The 20,493-nt window shown below is 45.1% G+C and overlaps 1 protein-coding gene across 4 annotated transcripts in view; it reads right to left on the bottom strand.

Annotated features, from left to right (window-relative positions):
* The window catches only part of ESAM (endothelial cell adhesion molecule), an 80,983-nt gene that overhangs the window by 10,203 nt on the left and 50,287 nt on the right, over nt 1-20,493 (bottom strand). For 2 of the 4 annotated variants that reach the window (XM_061593034.1, XM_061593035.1), the window contains exons 2-3: nt 13,406-13,525; nt 8,164-8,324 (exon numbers count right to left, since the gene is read on the bottom strand). In XM_061593034.1, the coding sequence (XP_061449018.1) occupies nt 8,164-8,324; nt 13,406-13,525 (281 nt within the window). Of the gene's footprint in view, nt 1-8,163; nt 8,325-13,405; nt 13,526-18,198; nt 18,321-20,493 lie in introns of those variants that run through there. The other 2 variants (XM_061593036.1, XM_061593037.1) reach the window with 2 other exon arrangements.

Genomic DNA, 20,493 nt, shown 5'->3' with positions numbered 1-20,493 from the left:
GAAGAGATTGGAAGCTTTCACTTCTGATTTCAGTCAAACCACCGTTTAGCATTGTCTGAACCCTAAACCGAGGTTAACCTTAACTATGGTTATGATTTTGCCTGAGCTCTAAGCCGAGATTAATCTTAACTATGGCTTCTTAAAACCCCCCGCTTGAAGCTGGCTCATTTCAAGTTAAGATGAATCACGGTTGGGTTTGGACAACATGACAAGCAAAAATGGAAGCAAAAGCTTCCACATTCTTCCTCATGGACTTGCTAGATAAGAAAAGGAGAGGGGAGTGTGTCAGCCTAAAGCTCCCTTGTCTCATTTCTGTTGTGATAAATTTGACATTGTAATCAAAGCAGGGCTGGCCCAAGATGTTTTTTTGCCTGAGATGTGTGTGTGTGTTTGTGTGTGACAGAGAGAGAGAGAGAGAGAGAGAGAGAGAGAGAGAGAGAGAGAGATGCCTCCACTCTGCTCCCCATTCAAGGGGCACGGTACCAAAGGCCAATCAAGCCACTGCATCAAGTCAGCTGTCTGTGTGGCAGGAGCTGTCCTTTTCTCCTGGCCTGGACATTGTCACCAGCTCTGCTCCTAGATCTGATCTGTAGACAGGGCCAGTGTGCTTCCATGGAGGGACAGCTTTTTATTCAAGGGCAAGGCAGCTGAGACCACCACTGATATCGGCTGCAACTTTAAGAACTGTCAGCTTTAAAAACATGGGCTAGAGCTTGCTTTTCCCTCCTCCCTCCCATTCTTTTTTCCTCGTGTGCTATGCCTTTTTCGATTGTGAACCTGAGAGTGTGGACCGGCTGAGAACCAATTTTTGTCAGCTGCTCTGATTGCTTGTAAGTATGTATATAAGGAAAGTTTGTTCTGAATCAGAACATCCCACAAGCACCTCTCAGGATTTTTTTTTTTTTACAATATTAATTAAATGACAAATAATTGGCAGCCCTTTCTCGACACCTGACATAGTCACCTCATTCTGCCTAATGGGAGGGCCAGCCCTGATAGAGACCTGGTCCCATTGGCTTGGGTTTCCACCTGCCTTTCCCTTTTTGAAGAGGTGCAAATGAGTCAGGGAATGCTCAGCAGCTCTTCCCCCAGTTTGCCAGCGCCTTCCCCACTCAACACAACCACAAGTCTAGCACATCAAACGGATGCTGCTCAGTTGCTGAGGCAACGGCAACAAACAGTTTGGATTTTCGCACATGGGAGGGAGGCCAGCAAGCTCTTTGGAGACAAAAAGGTGTGGCTGAGCTGGTATAGCACAGCGGGGAGGAGAGCCTGGCTGGGAGGCCAGAGCCTGTGAGTTCAAATCCCCACTCGTGTCTCCTTGGTGTAAAGGGCCAGCTAAAGATCACCCCACAGTGAGTGGCTCAGGGGTTACGTGCCCTGCCACCTGTGCAGCCGTGGGCAAGCTGCATAGTCCCAAGGAGCCCAGTTGCCCCCCAGCTGGCAGTTGAGGACAAGGAAGGGGCTGGCAAGCTGAGGCAAGCTAAGCAGGCCCTAGCCAGCTGGGGAGTACTAGCCTCAGAGGGAGGCAATGGTAAACCCCCTCTGAATACTGTTGTTTCCATTGTTGAAGAAGGCAGGGCAGACCTCCACTGAAGTCACCCGTTAATCCCAAACTTAAAAAATGAGAGTGCTCAGAGGTTGTTGCGATAAGCCACTTGTCATTTTTTTGTCTCTAAGGTGTGGAGCTGAGGGCTGGGTTAGACTGGGTCTAGGACTGCTACCTTTTCCTCTTGCACCTATGACTTTTGAACAGCAAATCAAAAACACAAAAACCTGAACACAGGCAAGGCTAGGGAGCCAACAAATTATTTCAGGGCACCTGAAACATGCAGGGCTGCTAAAGTTACACAGATGTGGACCTGACTGGAACAAATGGGAGTTTGTTTACTCTCTCTCTCTCTCTCTCTCTCTCTCTCTCTCTCTCTCACACACACACACACACACACACACACACACACACACACACACACACACACACACACGCACGCACACACACACACACACACTCACTCACTCACTCACTCACTCACTCTCTGCAAATAGCAAAGAGCGTTCCTGGAGAACAAAAGTCCTTAGTTAAGATCCTGTTGATAGAGGCTAGAATAGATTGGGCCCATAGATAGAAAACTCCACAAGTTCCAGCCTATATGGGAATGGTCGCTGAAGGGCTTGGAGTTGGCAGAAACAGACAAAACTGACTGATTTGGTACATAAAAGAAACGGAGGTATCGGTAATGTAAAGTTTGCTGAAAGGTGGCCATGATTTCTAAACTATTATAATCTGTTGGAACATGAATTACGGAGATAACAGTTGAAAGAACATTATGTTTGCAAATTATGAATAATAAAAATACACAGATGATGACGATGATGAGAAGAAGACAAAGAAGAACTTTTTCCACATAAAAAGCAGGTGAATCTGTTTCCTCCGCTCTATCTCCATGCTAGGAAAATTTTCACCAGCTTAAATTAATGCCGGAAGTTCCCTCCCAGCAATAATAGCAGCTGGAGGCCGGGGGGGTTAATCAGGAATGCAATAGAGGAGAAAAGTGTTAGCATTTTCATCATTATTTGTATTTTGGATGTTGTTTGGTTCTTTTATTGTTTGTTTGTTTTGTTTTCTTGATTTATTGTATTTATTGTATTTATACATTGCTTGTTTTTTATCTTTTTGTACACCGCCCAGAGAGCCTTCGGGCTTAGGGCAGTATATAAATGGCGGCTGGTGGCTCCATGTCAGTGGGGCAGAGGAATCCGCTCTGGGTTTCAGTCTGAACTTTCAAGGTGTTCTTGAGCTATTTGCAGAGAGTGTGTATGTGTAAACTCCCATTTGTTCCAGTCAGGTCCACATCTGTGTAACTTCAGCCGTCCTTTGAGTTTAGACTAAAACCTGGAGCAGATTCCGTTGCCCCACTGACATGAAGCCACCAGCTGCCACTGGCTGCTGATACCCCCCCACTAGTAATTTAGAGGGCCAGCCCTACCATTAGCAGAGTGAGGCAGCTTCATTGGGAGTAGAGATGGGGAGAAGTTTGGTTCAGTTTGGATTTTAATGCAAACCTACCTAATTTACACTTACCTAAACAATACTTGAACAGAAACAAAGCTATGCATCAAAATGCACTCTTCTCTGAATGTCGTTACAAACATTGCTTGGTTGGCGAACCGCATTGCAAAATTTGGATACATGCAAATCTCAAAGAATGGCTCTGTTTTGGTTCTCAATGCTAATTTGATAGATTTGGCTTTATATGCGAATAGAATAAAAATTCTCCCCCACCCCTAGATCTGACTCAGCAAAAGGTATCTTCCTATATTTGGCAATAGTTTCAACAATAAATTTATTTGTCAATATTTTCATAGGAACATAGAAAGAGAGAATTGGAAGGGGCTTGGGAGTCATGTTGTCCAGCCTCCTGTTAAATGCAGGATTCGCATTGCAGTATACAACTACAGCATCCCTGACAGATGGTAATACAGACTCTGTTCAATGCCTCCTGTGAAGGAGAGTCTGCCACCTCCCGAGGCACTCTGCTGCACCGCCAAACAGCTCTTTCATCAGGAATAACATACTGCTTTGCAAAAGACGGCAAGGATCCTGCCTTCCTCTCTGTAGAAATCCACTATAGCCCTTTGCAGATGTTAACATGAAAGCAGACTGTGGGTCTGTGAATGTATAAATGGGATCGTGCCTGCTGCCTCCTCCCTTCATGCAGCTTTGGCATACCTTCTTAAAACAGTTTATGGGTGCATTATTTATTTATTACATTTCTATCCCAGAGGACAAGATCCCCCTCCCCACTCCGTGCACAGAAGCCAACCAGATGGGTAGCCAGTAATGTAGTGGCAAATTCAGAAGTGCAGGGTCCCTTCATGACAGTCACACCACACCCCCTCACAGCCACACCCCCTTCCCCACTTCCCCTTGTCTCCCTTGCGCTCCCTGTCCACGTTCCACTGCAACAGACATCCCTAGGGGCCAACAGCATGGATGGGGAGGCTCTGTGTTAGCTACTAAGGAGAACCTTCTTAGTCCGTGATTCACCTCCTTTAACTCTGATTGCATCCAATCAGCCCCAAAGGACAAGGACTCTTCTCAATGGCTAACAAGTTCCCCTTTCATACTGATTGGGTCATCCATAGGGACCTGGCTGGGACCCTGCTCCCAAAAAAGTAATAGGTCTATGACCCCTGCGACCCCAGACAACTACACTCCTGCAGGCCACTGAAACTTACTTCAGCACTAGCAATGGGGGCAGCATGCTTCACTGTACTTCAGGGCAGACAGCCATCTTAGGGGGTGCCGCCCAAGTGTCACACACAGCCCTCTCCTTCAACAGCTCACCACCTCTGTTCCTCACAATCTGCTGTCTGGGGCAGTCACCCAACTCTGTCTATTAGTAGGGCTGGTCCTGACTAAGACACTACTACCACAAAGGGCCTTTCTCTGGTAGCCACCTGCCTCACTGCAGATCTTAATCTACAGGCAGGTACATATGGAGACGGGAGAGGGAAACCCATCAGTTCTTCATGCAGGAAAGGAGCTGCTCAGAGGAAAGGGTTTTTCCCTGACAAGCTAACCTTCTATGTGCAGGGTGTTGTTGTTGTTAAAGAGAACTCCTTTTGGGAGGGAGAGTGGGATATAAATTTAATAAATAAATAAATTAAATACGTATAAGCCTCCATCTGCTACTTGAAGTGGTACAGCCTTGGCCCAGGCTGGCCACCTCACTTAACAATGGGTGCAAAAGATACCAGTGGAGAGCCTTCAGCTGCCTCCAGCACACAGCCAAAAAAGTCCTTTTCTCCAAAACTCTTTCTTCCTCCAGGACTCAGTTTCTGCTTCCATCCCGGTCCCTCCTGGTAACAGACGGTGCTACCGTCAGTTTCCTAGCTAGCTTTACACACCTCTGCTTCTGACTTGCCCTCTGCAGAGAAGTTCCCTTTGTATGCGTGGGAGAGTATTCCATATGGATTCTAAAGAAGCAGATGGCAAAAACAAGCAGATCTGGTTGTAAAAGAAGTTTCCGTCTTGGCACTGTAACAACAGGAGCTTACGGGACCCCCCAAAAAAGCTCCTCCCTAACTTTCTTTTATTTTTTTTAAAAAAGAGGAATTTTGTAAAAGTCTTGAAACTAGACAGACCTCTGTGATCTATACTTTTTGTCACATGCTAAACTGTATTAAGAGAGCCAGTGTGGTGTAGTGGTTAAGGTGCTGGACTACGACCTGGGAGACCAGGGTTCGAATGCCCACACAGCCATGAAGCGCACTGGGTGACCTTGGGCCAGTCACTGCCTCTCAGCCTCAGAGGGAGGCAATGGTAAACCCCCTCTGAATACCACTTACCATGAAAACACTCTTCACAGGGTCGCCATAAGTCAGAATCGACTTGAAGGCAGTCCATTTCATTTTCAAACTGTATTATGATTGCATTGTTATTATTAAGATTGCATTGTCAATAATAATGTATTGTTACTATTTATTTCCTGTTGCTGTTAATAAATATTTGACAATCAAAAGGCTACGTTCATTCTTAAGTTAGACCTGGCGGTGGGGGAAAGGGGTTAAACAAACCCCACTGCACGTTAGAAGCACACCTGAGAGGGCCACGGGGCTTTGTGGGTTAGCCCTGCTGGCCACGCCCTGCGCTGGCTGTGCATCTTGCAGATGTAAACCACAAATATCCCTGCATTATATAGAAGAAGTGGGCGGGTTCTGACAGTGATGATTCCAATCCAGAGTTGCAGTCACAAGGAAAAGAAACAACAAGGATGCAATCGAAACAAAACAATAGTTCAGAACAGGTAGGTAATAACAATACTCAATACTTTTAACAGTCTGGCTGTTATTGCTTCATAGCAGTAAAGAAATTACAATTTCTCTTTTCCCCCAGCAGTTAACAAGGTGCAACAACGACAAAGTCCTATTAGGTTTGCTGCTATTTTCTTGTGCAGAAAACAAAATCTTCTTTCTTTGTTTCTAGGATCCTAAAAACAATCAAAGCTGGTCTGCAAATAGCATAGAGTTTGCCGGCCTTCCCATCCCTTCTGGAGCAGCTTCCTCTTCTCAGAGAAGCCAACCACCCTGGAGGTTACTTACTGAGCATGCTCCAATAGCTGGTTCTAGAAAGAGAGGGGGAGGGCAATAGCCACATCCAACACCAGCAAACACAGGCGTGCTGGATTTACCATCCTTTTTAACATTGTTGGTAGTAACAACCGAAGAATGGGTTACACAAACATGAGAAGCAGGCTTGCACACATGCTCACTGTAGCATCCTTCTTGTTCTGTTGAGCCTCCGCTTCCCCACGAGGGCCAGGGAGGGGGGAGACATGAGTTCCAGGTTTCCCAGCTGTCAGAAGGTGTGGAAGACCAAGGAATTGTTGAGTCTGAGCAAGACCTTGGGAGGGGGAGTGAGTTTGACTCCATTCCAGTTCCCACGGATGGCGCGGTCTCGGAGCGGAGAGCGCGCAGCCCCCAGACAGGTTGGAGGAGCCGTTGGAAGATGTCACAGAGGGGGCGTTGACTCCCCCTTTACCAAGCAGTTCTCGGGATGCCTCAAGCGTGTCACCGCCCCCTGACCTTGAGCCGGTTGCTAAGGAGACGGTTCTTTCGGATGAACCGTTGGAAGCACACACCTCGTCACCCCGCTCTCGACGCCGCGAGAAGTGGACAGGACAGAGGCAGGACTTGCGAAGGAGCCAGAGATTACGACCTAAAACTTTCCCTACTTAAGACTGCAGCTCTCTGGGTAGAGTTGCTGAGTCAACTTTCTTCACACGTTGCAGAGCATGTCTAGAGGGCAGTTAGGGAATTCTAGTGAGCTAGCTTAGAGATTTCTATGAAGTGTACGGCTTTTGATGTATCCATTACTTTAATAAAACAAGATTTGATTGCACCTGCGTCTCAGCCTCGTGAATCCCGCTCTGAACAGGACATGTTCTGAATTCTCCTCCAGTTGAGAGAAGGGTACCTGTGAGTGCTCTTAGAGCCCCAACACCATAGTCTTTTCTTCAGAAAGGTCAGTGACTCCCTGGCTCCTAGTATAGGAGGGTTGGGACTCTTTTCATCACTGAGCTCCCCCTAGGGTTACTGTGCAAATTTCCTTCTCCCTTTCCTCCTTCTTCAATACCTGTTCCTGTAAGGATGTTTACTTTTCTGGCTTGCCGCTGTGTTGCAACTAAGGATGGGGGAGAAACTCAATTCAATTCACATTTGAAGGGGAATCTCCCTAATTCACTTTCTGAAACAATATGAGAACCAAAACAGAGCCATCCTTTGAAATTTACACTTCTCTGAATTTTGCAATGCAGTTCTCCAAACAAAGAATCCTTACAAAAATTTTATATATTATGGGACAGGGTGCATAAAAATACATATATTAGTGAAAATGGCACGAAATGCATTATATTAGGGGACAATGTTTTGCAAAAAATGTGCATATTAAGCAAAAGTGCACACAAACTTGTGTATATTAGGAGAAATTTGCACTAAAATGCTGACGAATTTTCATGAGGCTAGTTTTTAAAAAATTGCAAACTGATGTGGAAATGGGGAGACCCAAAGGCTGGAAAAATGTAAAACTGAGAGAAAGCAAAACTGACAGAGTCTCCCACCCCTAGTTGTGACCGAGAAAGAACTCCCTGTTATTTCCTGCTGTGACTCCCACACTGAGGCAATGCTTTGCTTTCTAAGTATTCTTTCCTTCCAAATATAGGCTGGCGCGATGCACACCCCCTCCTCCCAGATCGGTCTCCCTCTTTACAGTGGGCTGAGAGTGCAACCCCCACAGCTGTGAGGTGCCACAGTGCCAAGGCTCAGCTACATCTGACAAGACCCAGCTGTGGCCAGCCTCCAACACCCATGTACCTCCATGGAGCTTTCCCATGTGATGAGGCTCCTGACTGGCCAGGGATCTCCACTCACATGCTGGAGCTCTACATCAGAGGTGGGGATCTTTTGTGGCTCCGCGGGCCAGATCTTTATCTTTCCCCACTTTGTGGGCTAACTTTGACAGGTGGGTGGTCTTACCGACCAGTCAACCATCTGATATCATAATGAACTCTCTCATGCACCTGAACCAAGCAGGATGAGTAGGGAGATAAAGGGCTTAAATTGGCTTCCCAATCCTCAGCAACACTCTAGCTATGACTTTACCTGGGAATGCTTACGAGGTCCATGTCTTTCAATGTGCCATGTGACAAAAGGCGCATTCTTGCTGTGGGTGGTATACCAGACTGGCAGGATGGCCTGCTGCCCTTGGATGACAACCACTGATTTGGCTCCAACGTGAACTTCCAACACAGCAGAAGAGAGACCTGCAGAGAAAAAGGAGAGGGAACAGGTCAGCTGGTCCTCAGATCCTAGGATCCATGACCCTTTCCTTGGATATTTGGTAGGTAAGGCCCCAACCCATCACAGGTCATGTACAGTCAGACATACGCACAACCATCCCATGGCACCATATGGCGCTATTGTCAACAAGAACAGGGCCAGATTAACTATCCTGCTCAGTATGCTATAGGTCAGAACAGGGGAACCCAACATGGTGCCCTTCAGATATTGTTGGACTCTAACTTCCATCAGCCCCAGCCAACATGGCCAATTGTTAGAGAAGATGAGAGCTAGAGTCTGGAGGGCACAGCATTGACTATCCCTAGATCAGAACATGTTCAGACAAAATTATTTGGGTAGCACAGATGTGGACATTGCTTATTGACTACAGGTGATACAGATGTTTTGCCTCAAGGAATCATTTTAGTTTTGGGTCCCTCCTAACACATAAATTATATCACCATTGGAAAAATGAGGTACTTTACTCAGCCTTTGCACCTGGGAAGCTGGTTGTGAAAATTTATGGAAAGAATCCACAGCATGATTCAGTGTAGGTCATTAGTTCTTTATTTTACGATTTTATAATGGTATAGATTTATGATGTTTTACTGATTTTATTATATACCATCTTGATATTTTTTATGAGTTGACAGTTTATAAATATTCTTATGAATAAAATAAAATCATGGATGATAAGCGGAACTCATCACCCCCCCCACATTCTCTCCCTAGCCTGTGACTTTTGTAACTGCTTTAAAAGTTGCATTTGTTGTTTTAAATGGTAAGTAGAGGTGTGCAAGAGGGGGAAATCATTTCATTTCTCCATTGTTTCATTATTAAAAATAGTTATTTACTTATTCATTCATTCATTAAAATGACATTTGGTTCTTTATTCATTCATTACAATTTCATTCTTTTTTTTACCTATTGCTTTCAATAGGAAGCTGGGCTGCCAGGGGAAGAGGGTCCTCCGCAAGATAGGTAGGTGGGCTTTTGCATTTAGGAACATGTGTAATTTGAGCCTGCACAGACCTCAAGTTTGTGCTCTCCCCCTATTTTGTGGGCATGAGGTAGAGATTAAAAGCAGAAGCAGATGCTTCCAAGCAAAGCACAATGTCCCTGTTGCATCTGAACCCCAGGCTTGATTAAACTCTAATTAATGGAACAAGCCCGGATCAAAACATGGTTTTATATTCTGGGTTTCTTTCACTAACTAGAATTTAAACAAACCATAGTTTCCCAAGTTCTGATATCACAAGGAACAGTGGTTTGTTTAAAAGTGGAAATGGGGGTGGATGATTCCAGTCTTACCCTTGCAACTGCAAAAGAGGAGGGCAGGGGAGGAGCACAAGAGCTTGAAGCTTATGTAAGCTCATTCATATTGTGGAAACCACATTTTCCTGTATGTCTGAACTAGGTTTAAAGGTAAGGTGATGATGGGATTTGAAGGAGGAAGCAGCTGAGAATGGGAGGTGGATAAATCTGATGATAAATCCTCGGTGTGCCTAATGGTCCAAGGCATCCTTGCATCACAAGAGAGGCATGTCGATGTCATCTTTCACCTAACAATCTTGTTACTATGGGTTCCAACATCATCTACTGTCTTTTTTTTCTCCATCTAAAGTGAACTTGTAACTTTAGGCCAGATCTCCCATGCAACGCCCCCACGGCCTTGAGCAATTAATTATCCAACTTGTAGCAGTTGTTCTAAGAAAAACACTCACCATTTGCTGGAAGGACACCAGCAAATTCTTTCAGAGGAATTCCACCAATTTAAGGTGGAAAAACACTAACAACTGGAATATGTTGCACACCTCTGGTTTACTGTGCAGGTTTTGGTACAACAATCCTTGAAACTGCAGGTAAAGACAATTCAATCTATGCAGATTAATTTACCCACAGTTGTCACCTTCAGACATCCAGCCTTCCGAGAGATGCGTTTTCTAAAAAAGCACATCAAACTCACAGAGGCCGCAACACTACCCTCTCTCATTAGTATTTCTATTTTGGGACCATGAAAGCTGATTAATTAAAGAAATACACATGCCTGAAGAGGGCAACTGTTCTGTGAACTCTGAGCGCAGAACATTCTTGATGCCAAAGCATTTTACATCAGCTATTTACAAAGCAAAGGCATGCCGATATCCAGCCCCACTCCACAGCAGAAAAGCTTGCATGGAGAGGAAATGGGCAGCCTGCAGACCGCGACAGCAAGCCATGGTTCTGCTCACTCGGTCTTCAAACCACTCCATGAAGCGACCGCCACCCTCCCACTACCCACAGTTCCCCTTGCTAGAAAATTGCAATGTTCAGCTATTACTACAGTGGCTGTTTTACATCTGTCCTTTCCCTATCCTTGGAAATGGATGTGAGCGTTGATATTCAAACTCATAACAGAGAACTGGTGTTTTGAATAGGTGTACAACATTTATTTCCAACTGGGGGCTTCTCATAAAACAAATTCCCTTGCCCCTGCCACCACCAAAAATGGGCTCCCCTGTTTCTTTCAGGGACAATTGTCCAGTCATGAAAAAGGTTGCTAATTGTTTGTTTTTATATCCTACCTTCCCTCTATTGCAGAGACACTGGGTCAGGGGTGAGAAACCATTTTCACCCTGACGGCCCCATTCTAGTGGCGGCTGGTGGTTCCGTGTCAGTGGCGAAGTGGAATCTGCTCTGGGTTTTAGTCGGAATTTTCAAGGAGCTGAAGCACCTTGGAAAGCTCCTTGTCAGTTCAGACTAAAACGCAGAGTGGATTCCACTGCGCCACTGACACAGAACCACCAGCTGCCACCATCACATTCCCTTCTGGGCAAACTTCTGAGGGTCACATGCTAGTGGTGGGTGGAGTCAGAGGCAAAAATGGGTGGAGCAACTAATGTAAATGTTACCTTTGTACAACAGGCTAGTTTCTACATACACTCAGCACACCACCCTCTGCCCTCCATTTATTCAGGCAAGCAAGAAGCATTATCAGAGTTCAAGGACATATTCCAGCCAGGCAAAAACACTTAAGGAGGGTGCAAAACAAGGCCGGTGAGAGGCAAGGCCCAGGTAGGCAAGGTGTGGCTAGAGAGGAGGTGTGGAGTGGGGAGAGTCCTAAGGGCCAGATTTAGAGCCTTGCAAGGCCTCCTGTGGCCCCCAAGCCTAACGCCCCCCACTCCTGCCCTAAGTGGTATCCCCTAGAGGTCCATGGACCACAGTTTGGGAGGAACCTCTGCTATATCCCATGCTTTCCCAATCTAGTCTTCAACCATTGGGGTCCTTGTTTTCTTCAGATTTGCAGAAATCATCATTCGAACACCTGTTAGGAAGTGCACTACCATTTCAGCGTCATCAAACAATACAGAGTCCTTTAAAAACTCAACAATACAATCAGCGAGTCTACTGGTAACCTGTTATAATTTCAAGTTTCTTTATTGTTTCTAGCAAAAGGTTTCTTATTTAGGGCAAAACCAAAACACACAGGCCATATCTGCATTTATCATCTTGCATCTCCAATTAGCATCATTATAGATGTGGTGAAGCCTTGCAGGGTTTAAGTACCATCGGAAAACAAACTTACACAAATTAATTTGTTTTTCCTAAAGATCATTTGTACTTCTGCAAACCTTAGGGTTCCTCCAAGCATGCCTTTTTGTGCCTAAATGGTGCCATTTTGTCTCCGTTAAGGATCTGCACTCACTGCTGGATATGGCAAATAGAAGCAACAATGCCCCTCTCTGTCCGCCTTTCATTGTCCCCTGCTGTATATTTTGCATGTTGCCCTTATGAACGGTGACCATTGGGCAATGAATGAATGCAAAGGAGAGACTAAAGGTGTCAGTGCTGCCTTCATGTTATGCTTTGCCCAGGCAGGAAAACCACAGAGGTTCTCTTTGGGAGCTTTTAATGATTTAATTGTACCAGCCCCAACTAGCATTTTCAAGAGAGAAGCTAGCGGCTCTTGAAAGTGATGGGCTCAATTCTGACTGTCCCAATGGGGACGTGTAAGCTCCGGGGCAAAAACTTCCGCTGAAATTGCATGCTGTTGGAACACTCCGCATCTTCCTGGCCCAGCGATACCACAGAAGATGTCAGCGAGAAGAGAGAATTGCCCACAAGGTTGGGGAAATTATCATAAATCCTTCAGATGTTGCTCAGCACCTGTTCCTTGCCTAAGTCCCAGAAATAAAATGATGGCAATGTTGGTTAGAAATGCAGGCCATTAAAGGGGAAGCTTTGTGTACAAGAGCTAGTGACCAGAAAAGAGTTGTCTAACGCATTTCAATGCACTGGCTCCTTTGTGATTATCTTTACAAAATAGAGGTCGTTTGTACGTTCTCTTTGCATGGCCACTGATGAAGAAGGAAGGGCAGGATTTATTTATTTTTTTGCAGACTTTGAGGGGAAAGGGTTTCTAATCCAAAATGGAAAGGGACTTGAGTGCCAAATTTGTCCACATCCAGCTATTGGGTTGTACTCAATGTAGTGCTAAGTTAAAGTCACTTATTGGTATAATTGTTGCTCTGGCAAAATGTTTTGTGTCAGTGGAATGGTGTTGCACAAGAGGATCCATAAGCAGGTGCTGGGTACTTTGTTGCACAATAGATTGTGTAATCTGTTGCGCAATGGGTTCCCCTAGCACAAATGTTACACTAGATTCCTCCATTGCGCAACATTAAAACTCTCCCATCTGTTAGCGCAAGAGCACTAGTGGACAGAGAATGTTGGGTACAGCCCATTGTGTTTGAGATTGTGCCTAAGATAACCAGAAGCAAGCAATCCCCCCCCCTTTTTATAGCATCTGGGGTTAGAATACACTTATGGCTTTTGCCAGTAAAAGGGCTTACGGGTTTAGTAAGTAAGCATGCAGACAACAGGCAAACCACTGCCAAATTGCTGCATGCAGTTGTGCATGCAGGTGGCACACTATTGTGTATAGAAAGACTACTATAAAACAGGATGAATGCATGAGAAACTGGAAGCCATCTCTGCAATCCTGACCACTTTGGAAATGGCTTCTGGTTCCCCACAGGTCCAGGATAGTTCAGAGTACTATTTATTTATTTCATTTATATCCCACCTTTCTTCCATGGAGCTTGACAGTGGAAATTATTCCCCTCTTCCATTTTATCTTCACAAGAACCCTTTGAGGTAGGCCAAGAGAAAGACTGGTCCAAGGTCTTGCAAGTGAGCTTCATGGCTGAACAGAGATTTGGAAAGAAGAAACATCCCAAATGGACCTTATCTCTGGCTCAGTCTGTTCCTTATATCAGTGACTAAATCAGCTCCTGAGCACTAGGAGCAGCCAACATGTATTCATTTGCCCGTTTGGACTCCTTAAAGGATACACCATCTGCTTTCAGACAAAAGGGATTTCCTGCCTTCCAAGGTCAAGCATCTGAGAGGAGGATGCAAGACAATTGCAATAAGATGCCCCCTTCCGGCGTCACAGGAACAGCTCGATGACATTGGGCCCAGTCATTTCCATAGAACACTTTGGTGAAACAAAACCCTGGAAATGCCTGAGACAACAACAGGAAGCTGCACTTGCATCCTGCATGATAAGGCATCTAGATTTACCCAGAGTTTCTCACTCCTTCGCTCCTATCAGCTCCCTGCAGATTCAAACCATATCACAACTGCAGACTTTCTCGGTGTTAGTCTGGCCTTTCCCACCCTCTGATATGAAACCCCCACCACAATGCCCAGACCCTAAACACAATGGTGACAAACAGTGCTGGCTCCAAGATTTGGGGGAGCCTTGAATATGGCACCCTCAATGAGGACCCTTGATATGGAAGAGGTCAGAGGTGGAAACTTTTAGGCTGCATCTGATCTTCTTGGATACTCTATGCAAAGTGGAAATGGTAGCACAATTAAGACAGAAGGCCCTCTGCTGGTCCTGGGGCGTATCAGCCTTGATACCCTCTGGTGCAAACCCTCATCCATATAATGTTTTAGAGTCAAGGTGTAAATACACAACTGATCTGGCCTTCCTCAGGTTCCCTACTAGGCTCAAGGTAGAAGAACCACAAAGACAGCTATTCTTATGCAATGTATAAAGCTGCCTTATACAAGGTCAGGGTATGTGTTCATCTAACCTAGTATTGTCTACACAGATTGGCAGCATCTATCCATGGTTTCAGACACTTTTTTTTTTAACAAAAAGTCTTTTCTGTCACCTGATCCTTCTAAATAGAGAACCTTCTAAATTGAATGTGGGAACTTTGACAAGCAAAGCATAGGTTCTACAGTCCACAGAGATTGTCACCCAAGGCCTTCTGAAGCATGGCGGGTGGAAAAGAGAGAGAAAGCCTTTTCTGTATGGGCACTTCGCCTCTGAAATGACCTCCTGAAGGAATCCTCCCAGGGGACCTTGTTGCTGTTATTTAGGTACCAGGCAAAAACATTTTGTAAGCATTTTAAACTTACAGCAGTTTGGTTTTCTTGCACGTTTGAATGGGCGGCTGCTGATTTAGTTTCTTGTTTTAATTTGCTGTATTTGTTTGTATGCCATTGTTGTTGCTCTTGTCTTAGTAATAAATAATGTAATAATAATAGATGGAGAATTTTTTTTTTGTTTCTTTCTTCTCTAAACCGGCCAGTGCAAATCCTATAAGTAAGGTATTATATGATGGTGGAGTTTGCCCCCACAAGCAACTTTGCCACTGCACTCTGCACCAGCTGCAGCTCCTAGACCAACCTTAAGAGTATTCCCTCATACAGTGCATTGCAGAATCACACCCATCAGCTCTACCCTTAACTTTCATATATTGATCAGCTCTGCGTGCACAAAGCCTACCAGGTACACAAGCTGGGCATACTATCTGGTATCCTGCATTTTGCAAGCCACCAGATCACATGGAGAGAGCCTATAGCTTGTACATGTGCAGCCTCCATAGATATCTAGCCAATCAATACATGGAGGCTGGTATTGGGGACTACTACCATGGCTCCCTATTTGCTCCTGTTCCTTCCATTTGTTCAGTCTGCATACTTTCAAAATATCTGGAAAGGGGTCATAAGAGGTGTGCACAAGGTTGAATGAGAAGTCTGTGGCAGAGCTGGAAATAGTTCCAGTCTTGGCAAACACAAAAATAGATATTCTACCTCCCTCTTCTAGTTCTCATTCAAACCCATCATTTGCTGCTGTTGATCTCTGTTAGGTTATCTGCAAGAGGGCTCCATTTCCACACACTGAATCCCAGTTTTTAAAGTGGTACTCTAACTCCGGTAAACAGAAAGATCTGCACTCGTTTCCTTGGAGATAGCCCAAAGCAAAAAGGCCACCTGTCACTATGATGCTCACAGCAACAACAAAATGTGGGCACTGCCACCACCTCTCCAGGCAAATCTGATGACACAAACCATACCAAAGTGTCAGGAAATATTAACAGATTGGGACGTGGAACTCAAGCATCGTCATAGCCTCGTGGACTTCTGATGAGAGTCCTGCAGAAGATGCTATTAAGCAGTTCTGAGGCCGGCAGGGCAAGCTGGTTTAACTGCTGAAGTTACAGCTACAGGGATTATTTTGTGGCAGTGCAAGAGCAGGATTAGCTGTGGAAATTATCTACTGTAGAGAGGTCAACAAGACAGTGTTGGAAGGGGAGAAGCAAAGAGCTTCTGCATGGGAAGTTACTGTCTCCACTTTCTCCCCAGCATATGACTGGCTCTCCTGTGCATGAAAAAAAAAAGTTGTGAAGACGATGCTAGATGAAATGGGCCTTCCCTATAATCCAGCAGGGTACTACTTCTTATGTTCGCAAATTTCATCCCCAGCAACTAGAGATGGGGAGAAAGTGGTTTCCTTCACATTCTAAAGCAAACCTACCAAATTCACACTTCCTGGACCAAAACGCAAACCATACATGCAACTATCCTTCCAAAAGTACACATTTCCAAATTCTGTAATATCCACACCTGTAGGGAGGATGACACAGTGGGACTTTTGCATCCTGCAAAGGAAACTGATGGTTGTAGTAAACTAGGCTTCAGTGGCAAGCCAAATGACCATCACTACGATAGATGGAATGGTATGGAGGGAGGTGTTTTTTTTTTTTCATTTACCAAAACTGGAGGTGTGTGGGAGTGGCAGTGAACATCTGTGGACTCTGCAGCCAGAATCATGTTAGGGGTAGTAGGAAGATTGTGTGCACTCATCACAGCATTTCTATGTCCTTTGCTTCTCCCCAAATTAGTGAATGGCTACCATTCATTTATATGGGAAGACAAACAGGGTATACACAGAGAGAGGTCACTTCCACACCATATATTTAATGCACATTTAATGCACACCGCGTCTCCCAAAGTTTGTTAAGGGCAGCAGAGAACAGGCTAGAACAGTCATCTGTTCAAACCTTTTAAAATGCTTGAATAAGCAGGTACTGTCACAGCCACTCCATACTTTTAGTGCACATTTGAAGCACACTGCTTCCCTCAAAGAATCCTAGGAACTGTAGTGTACCCCTTACAGAGCCATAATCCTCAGCACCCTTAACAAACTACAGTTCCCAGCATTCTCTGAGAGAAGCCATGTGCTTTCAATACGTGTTGAATGTGTTTTAAATGTATGGTCTGGATGTGACCTCTCTTGCTAAATTAAGTTGCTGAAAAATGAACGTATGTGTGTGGGGGGGACACCCAGAGTGGATTTTTGTATGAAAGGATTTGTGAGTCTGATTCTGACACTGATAACAAATTCTTGGACTGAGCACGCGCTGCTTAATTCTTAGTCTGTCCAGCTGAGGCATCATTTTGTACCTGGCTTCAGTCGGTGGGCGCTGCAGCTCTCAGCAGAAAACACTAAGTTGCTCCTGCAAGCCTGAAGCCTGCACACTTCTGGTCCAGAGGCTGCCGTGATATAAATGACTGTAACCTCCCATTGTCAATTAACATGGTCAGCTCTATTTTGAGGGGGGGCAGGCAAAGTGTCTGGGCTAGTTTAGGCCTCCCCCTCTGTCAGTGGGCCCTGGTCGGCTTACCTGGCTGCGGTTCCATAGCCTAGTAGAGTTGGAAGGGAACTATAAGGCCATCGACTGCAACCTCCTGCTCAAGGCTGGGGTTTGCTGGGCAGCTGGGCCTGGCCACACTTTTCGTTTCCCATAATGCCTCAGGGTGAGACTTGATGGGAAGCTTTGTGGAAATTAAACGGAGGCTAAGAAGCAGCCTCTTGTCGCTTCTTGGAGGACTGGGCCAAAGGCACCAGTCCAGTCAACTGCATCATTACATGAGTGGCTGCCTTATACTGAGTCAGGCCATTGGGTGAGGTTCACCTAGCTCAGCACTACCTACACTAACTGGCAGCCGCTCTTCAGGATTCCAAGCAGAGGTCCTCTCAGCCCCACCTGGAGATGGCATGGGCTGAACCTGGGAGCTTCCGCATGCAGCGGATATACTCTATTGCTGAGTTATGACCCTTCCCATTGGGCCTTACATCATTTAACACTGGGGATGAACAATTATCACAGGCTGTGGTCTGAAGGCTCATGAGGCCAGCACCCTGTTGAAGCTAAGCAGGGTTAGGTCTGGTCAGTGCCTGGATGGGAGACTGCCTGGGAACTCTATGTAAGCCATGTTGGGTTTCTATGATGAAAAGAAAGGCAGGGTATAAATGTAATAAATAAATAAATATCAGTGACCAAGGTTGCAATACCAGACTGGACTTTTACAGAGAGGCTTAGACTGTAAGCAAGCCCTGTCATTTGTTCTCACCCATGCAGAATGGAGGGCAAACCAGCTTTCAGAGAAGCTTGCCCACTCTCAATGTTCTCCTCAGTGGAGGACCCTAACAAGCTTCCAAGAAACATGGGAAACAGCCTTATAACCAGGTCAAATTATTTTCTCACCTAGCTCAGTAACGTGTACACTTACCAGCAGTGTTCTCCTGGTTCTCAAACAAACACTTCCTCCATTCCCTGCTACCTGTTCCTTTTTAGTGAAGATTCCAAGGACTGAACCTCCATCAGCTGTCACCTAGCAGCAGCCTTTACCAGGCTGTAAGAGAGGAGGGAAGAGAAGAGATGCAGGTCCATCGCTTGGCACAGCTGAGAAAATAGCGACCTTTGGTGCCTCCTGTCCTTGAACCTTTCCGCCCCAACTGGTCATTAGAAGAATTGGTAAGAACTTGTATTTGAGTTTGCTTCCTTCCTCCTCCCTCTCAGTCCATTTTCCTTATGTGTCATGGCTTTATAGATTGTAAAAATGACAGCAGGGGTGATCTTGTTCACAGTGATCTGTAAGCTACTTTGGAGCCTTTTCTTGTGGCTGAAGAGCAGGATAAAGTTTCTTTAAATAAGCAAACAAACCAATTTGGCAAACCTTGTGCATGCAAAGCATATGCCCTAAAACGTAGCAGTAACTTCTCCCTGATTAATTGTGTTCCCTGAAACACCACTGAAAAATCACTGCAGCAGAGGTCAATGCAATGGCCGACAACAACAGACCACACTTCCAGAGCAGCATACACCCATTGTATAACCAACATCCTGCAACAATGTTTGCATCTTGATGCAAGACGCGTTCAGGAGGCCGTTGACCTTTCATAGAGGCTTGGGTATTTTTAAACTCCTTACATGTTATAAAGATATCTATATTTTCTGCCACCAGACGCTCAGTAATGTTTCCTGACAATGTCTTAGAACTTCAAGGCAGGAAGCTCTGCTATAAGGCGATAACTACGGTTCTCAGGAAAGCACCTGATTCAGAGTGTCCCGCAAGGCAATTGGAACAATGGTGAGGAATTGCCTCCACCTAAGTGGCCCATGGGATTAAGACGGTAACACACAACTACAGTTTCCAGAAGCGCCAGTTAAGTACATGCCTCCCCAATAGGAAGCAGCGCCAGGATTCGCCTTCTTTCTGCTTGCCGCTGCGAGAAATTAGATTAGCCTAAACGCAGCATACACTTGCTGGGGTGAAACGACTCCTTGTCTAGTACTAGCTAACTCCATTATAAGAACATAAATCCCAGAAAGAGGGGAAGCCAATGGGCTAACGATCCAGAGAATGAGAGAGGGCAGCAACAGGACATAGTTAAGGGGGCATCCTTGGGTCATCTCCAATGAGTTCCAGAACTCCTTGTCAGTCCCCCTTCTTTTTATTAAATTTAGGATTGCATCCAATGAAGTCACTGCATGAGTGGAACAGCTTCCGCTTGTACAGTGGAACGCTCCCTCTTCTCTCTGCCCCTGTGCAGCCCTGCACGAGCAAAAGTTGTTCCATTCGCACAATGGCTTTGTTGCATTAGGGATGGGGAAAACATCAGAAGCTGCCATATACCAAGTCAGTACGTTGGTCTGTCTTGTTCCGTATTGTCTACACTGACTGGCAGCAGCTTTTCAGTATTTCAGACAGGAGTCTCTCCTAATCTTATGGGAGATGCTGGGGACTGAACCTGAAATGTTCTGCATGCAAAATAGATGCTCTACCGTGGTGCCATGGCCCTTTCTCCAAATCTTTCAACTCGGTTCAGTTTCTCATATTTTTTTCCCCAATCTTAAGTTCAGTTCTCTGCATTTCCACATCAGTGTGCATTTTTAAAAAAATAAAGTCATGAAAATCAGCATTCTAGTGCTTAGTTCTCCCAATACTCATGTTTGCATGTCATTTTGCCGAGTATACACATTTCTGCAAAGCAATTTCACCAAATGTGATGCATTTTTGTATGTTATTTTCAGTAACATATGCATCTAAACATACACTTCCGCGTAGTATATGCATTTTTGAACCTATCACTTGGCTGGAGAATTGCACTGCAAAATTCGGAGAAGTGCAAATTTCAAAGGGTGGCTGTGCACGTATTGTTTCGGAAAGTGTGAATCAAGTAGGCTGGCCTTTATATGCAAACTGAATCGAATTTCTCCCCCATCCCTATCTTGGATGCAACCCATAATTTTTTAAAACTGGGCTCACAGGATGGGTAGGCAATGCTAGTGAGATCTCAGCCAGCCATTATCTTAATTTGCCAGAGACATTTTCTAAGAACATTCATAACCTGCTTTATTATTATTATTTTTTTAAAAAAACCTCTTACGTAGTACACAAAAGTCAATATATACAAACAATAATATAAAACCATTCCTCCCCACATCATTATAATAACAGATAAAATAGAAGTCAGTGAGCTGGTATAGCACAGTTGGGAGGAGAGCCTGGCTGGGAGTCCAG

This window comes from Rhineura floridana, chromosome 12 (genome assembly GCF_030035675.1).
Source record: "Rhineura floridana isolate rRhiFlo1 chromosome 12, rRhiFlo1.hap2, whole genome shotgun sequence".
Classification (NCBI taxonomy): Eukaryota; Metazoa; Chordata; class Lepidosauria; order Squamata; family Rhineuridae; genus Rhineura; species Rhineura floridana.
Note: the sequence above shows the minus strand (reverse complement) of the source record. Positions and strands in the feature narration are given on the sequence as shown.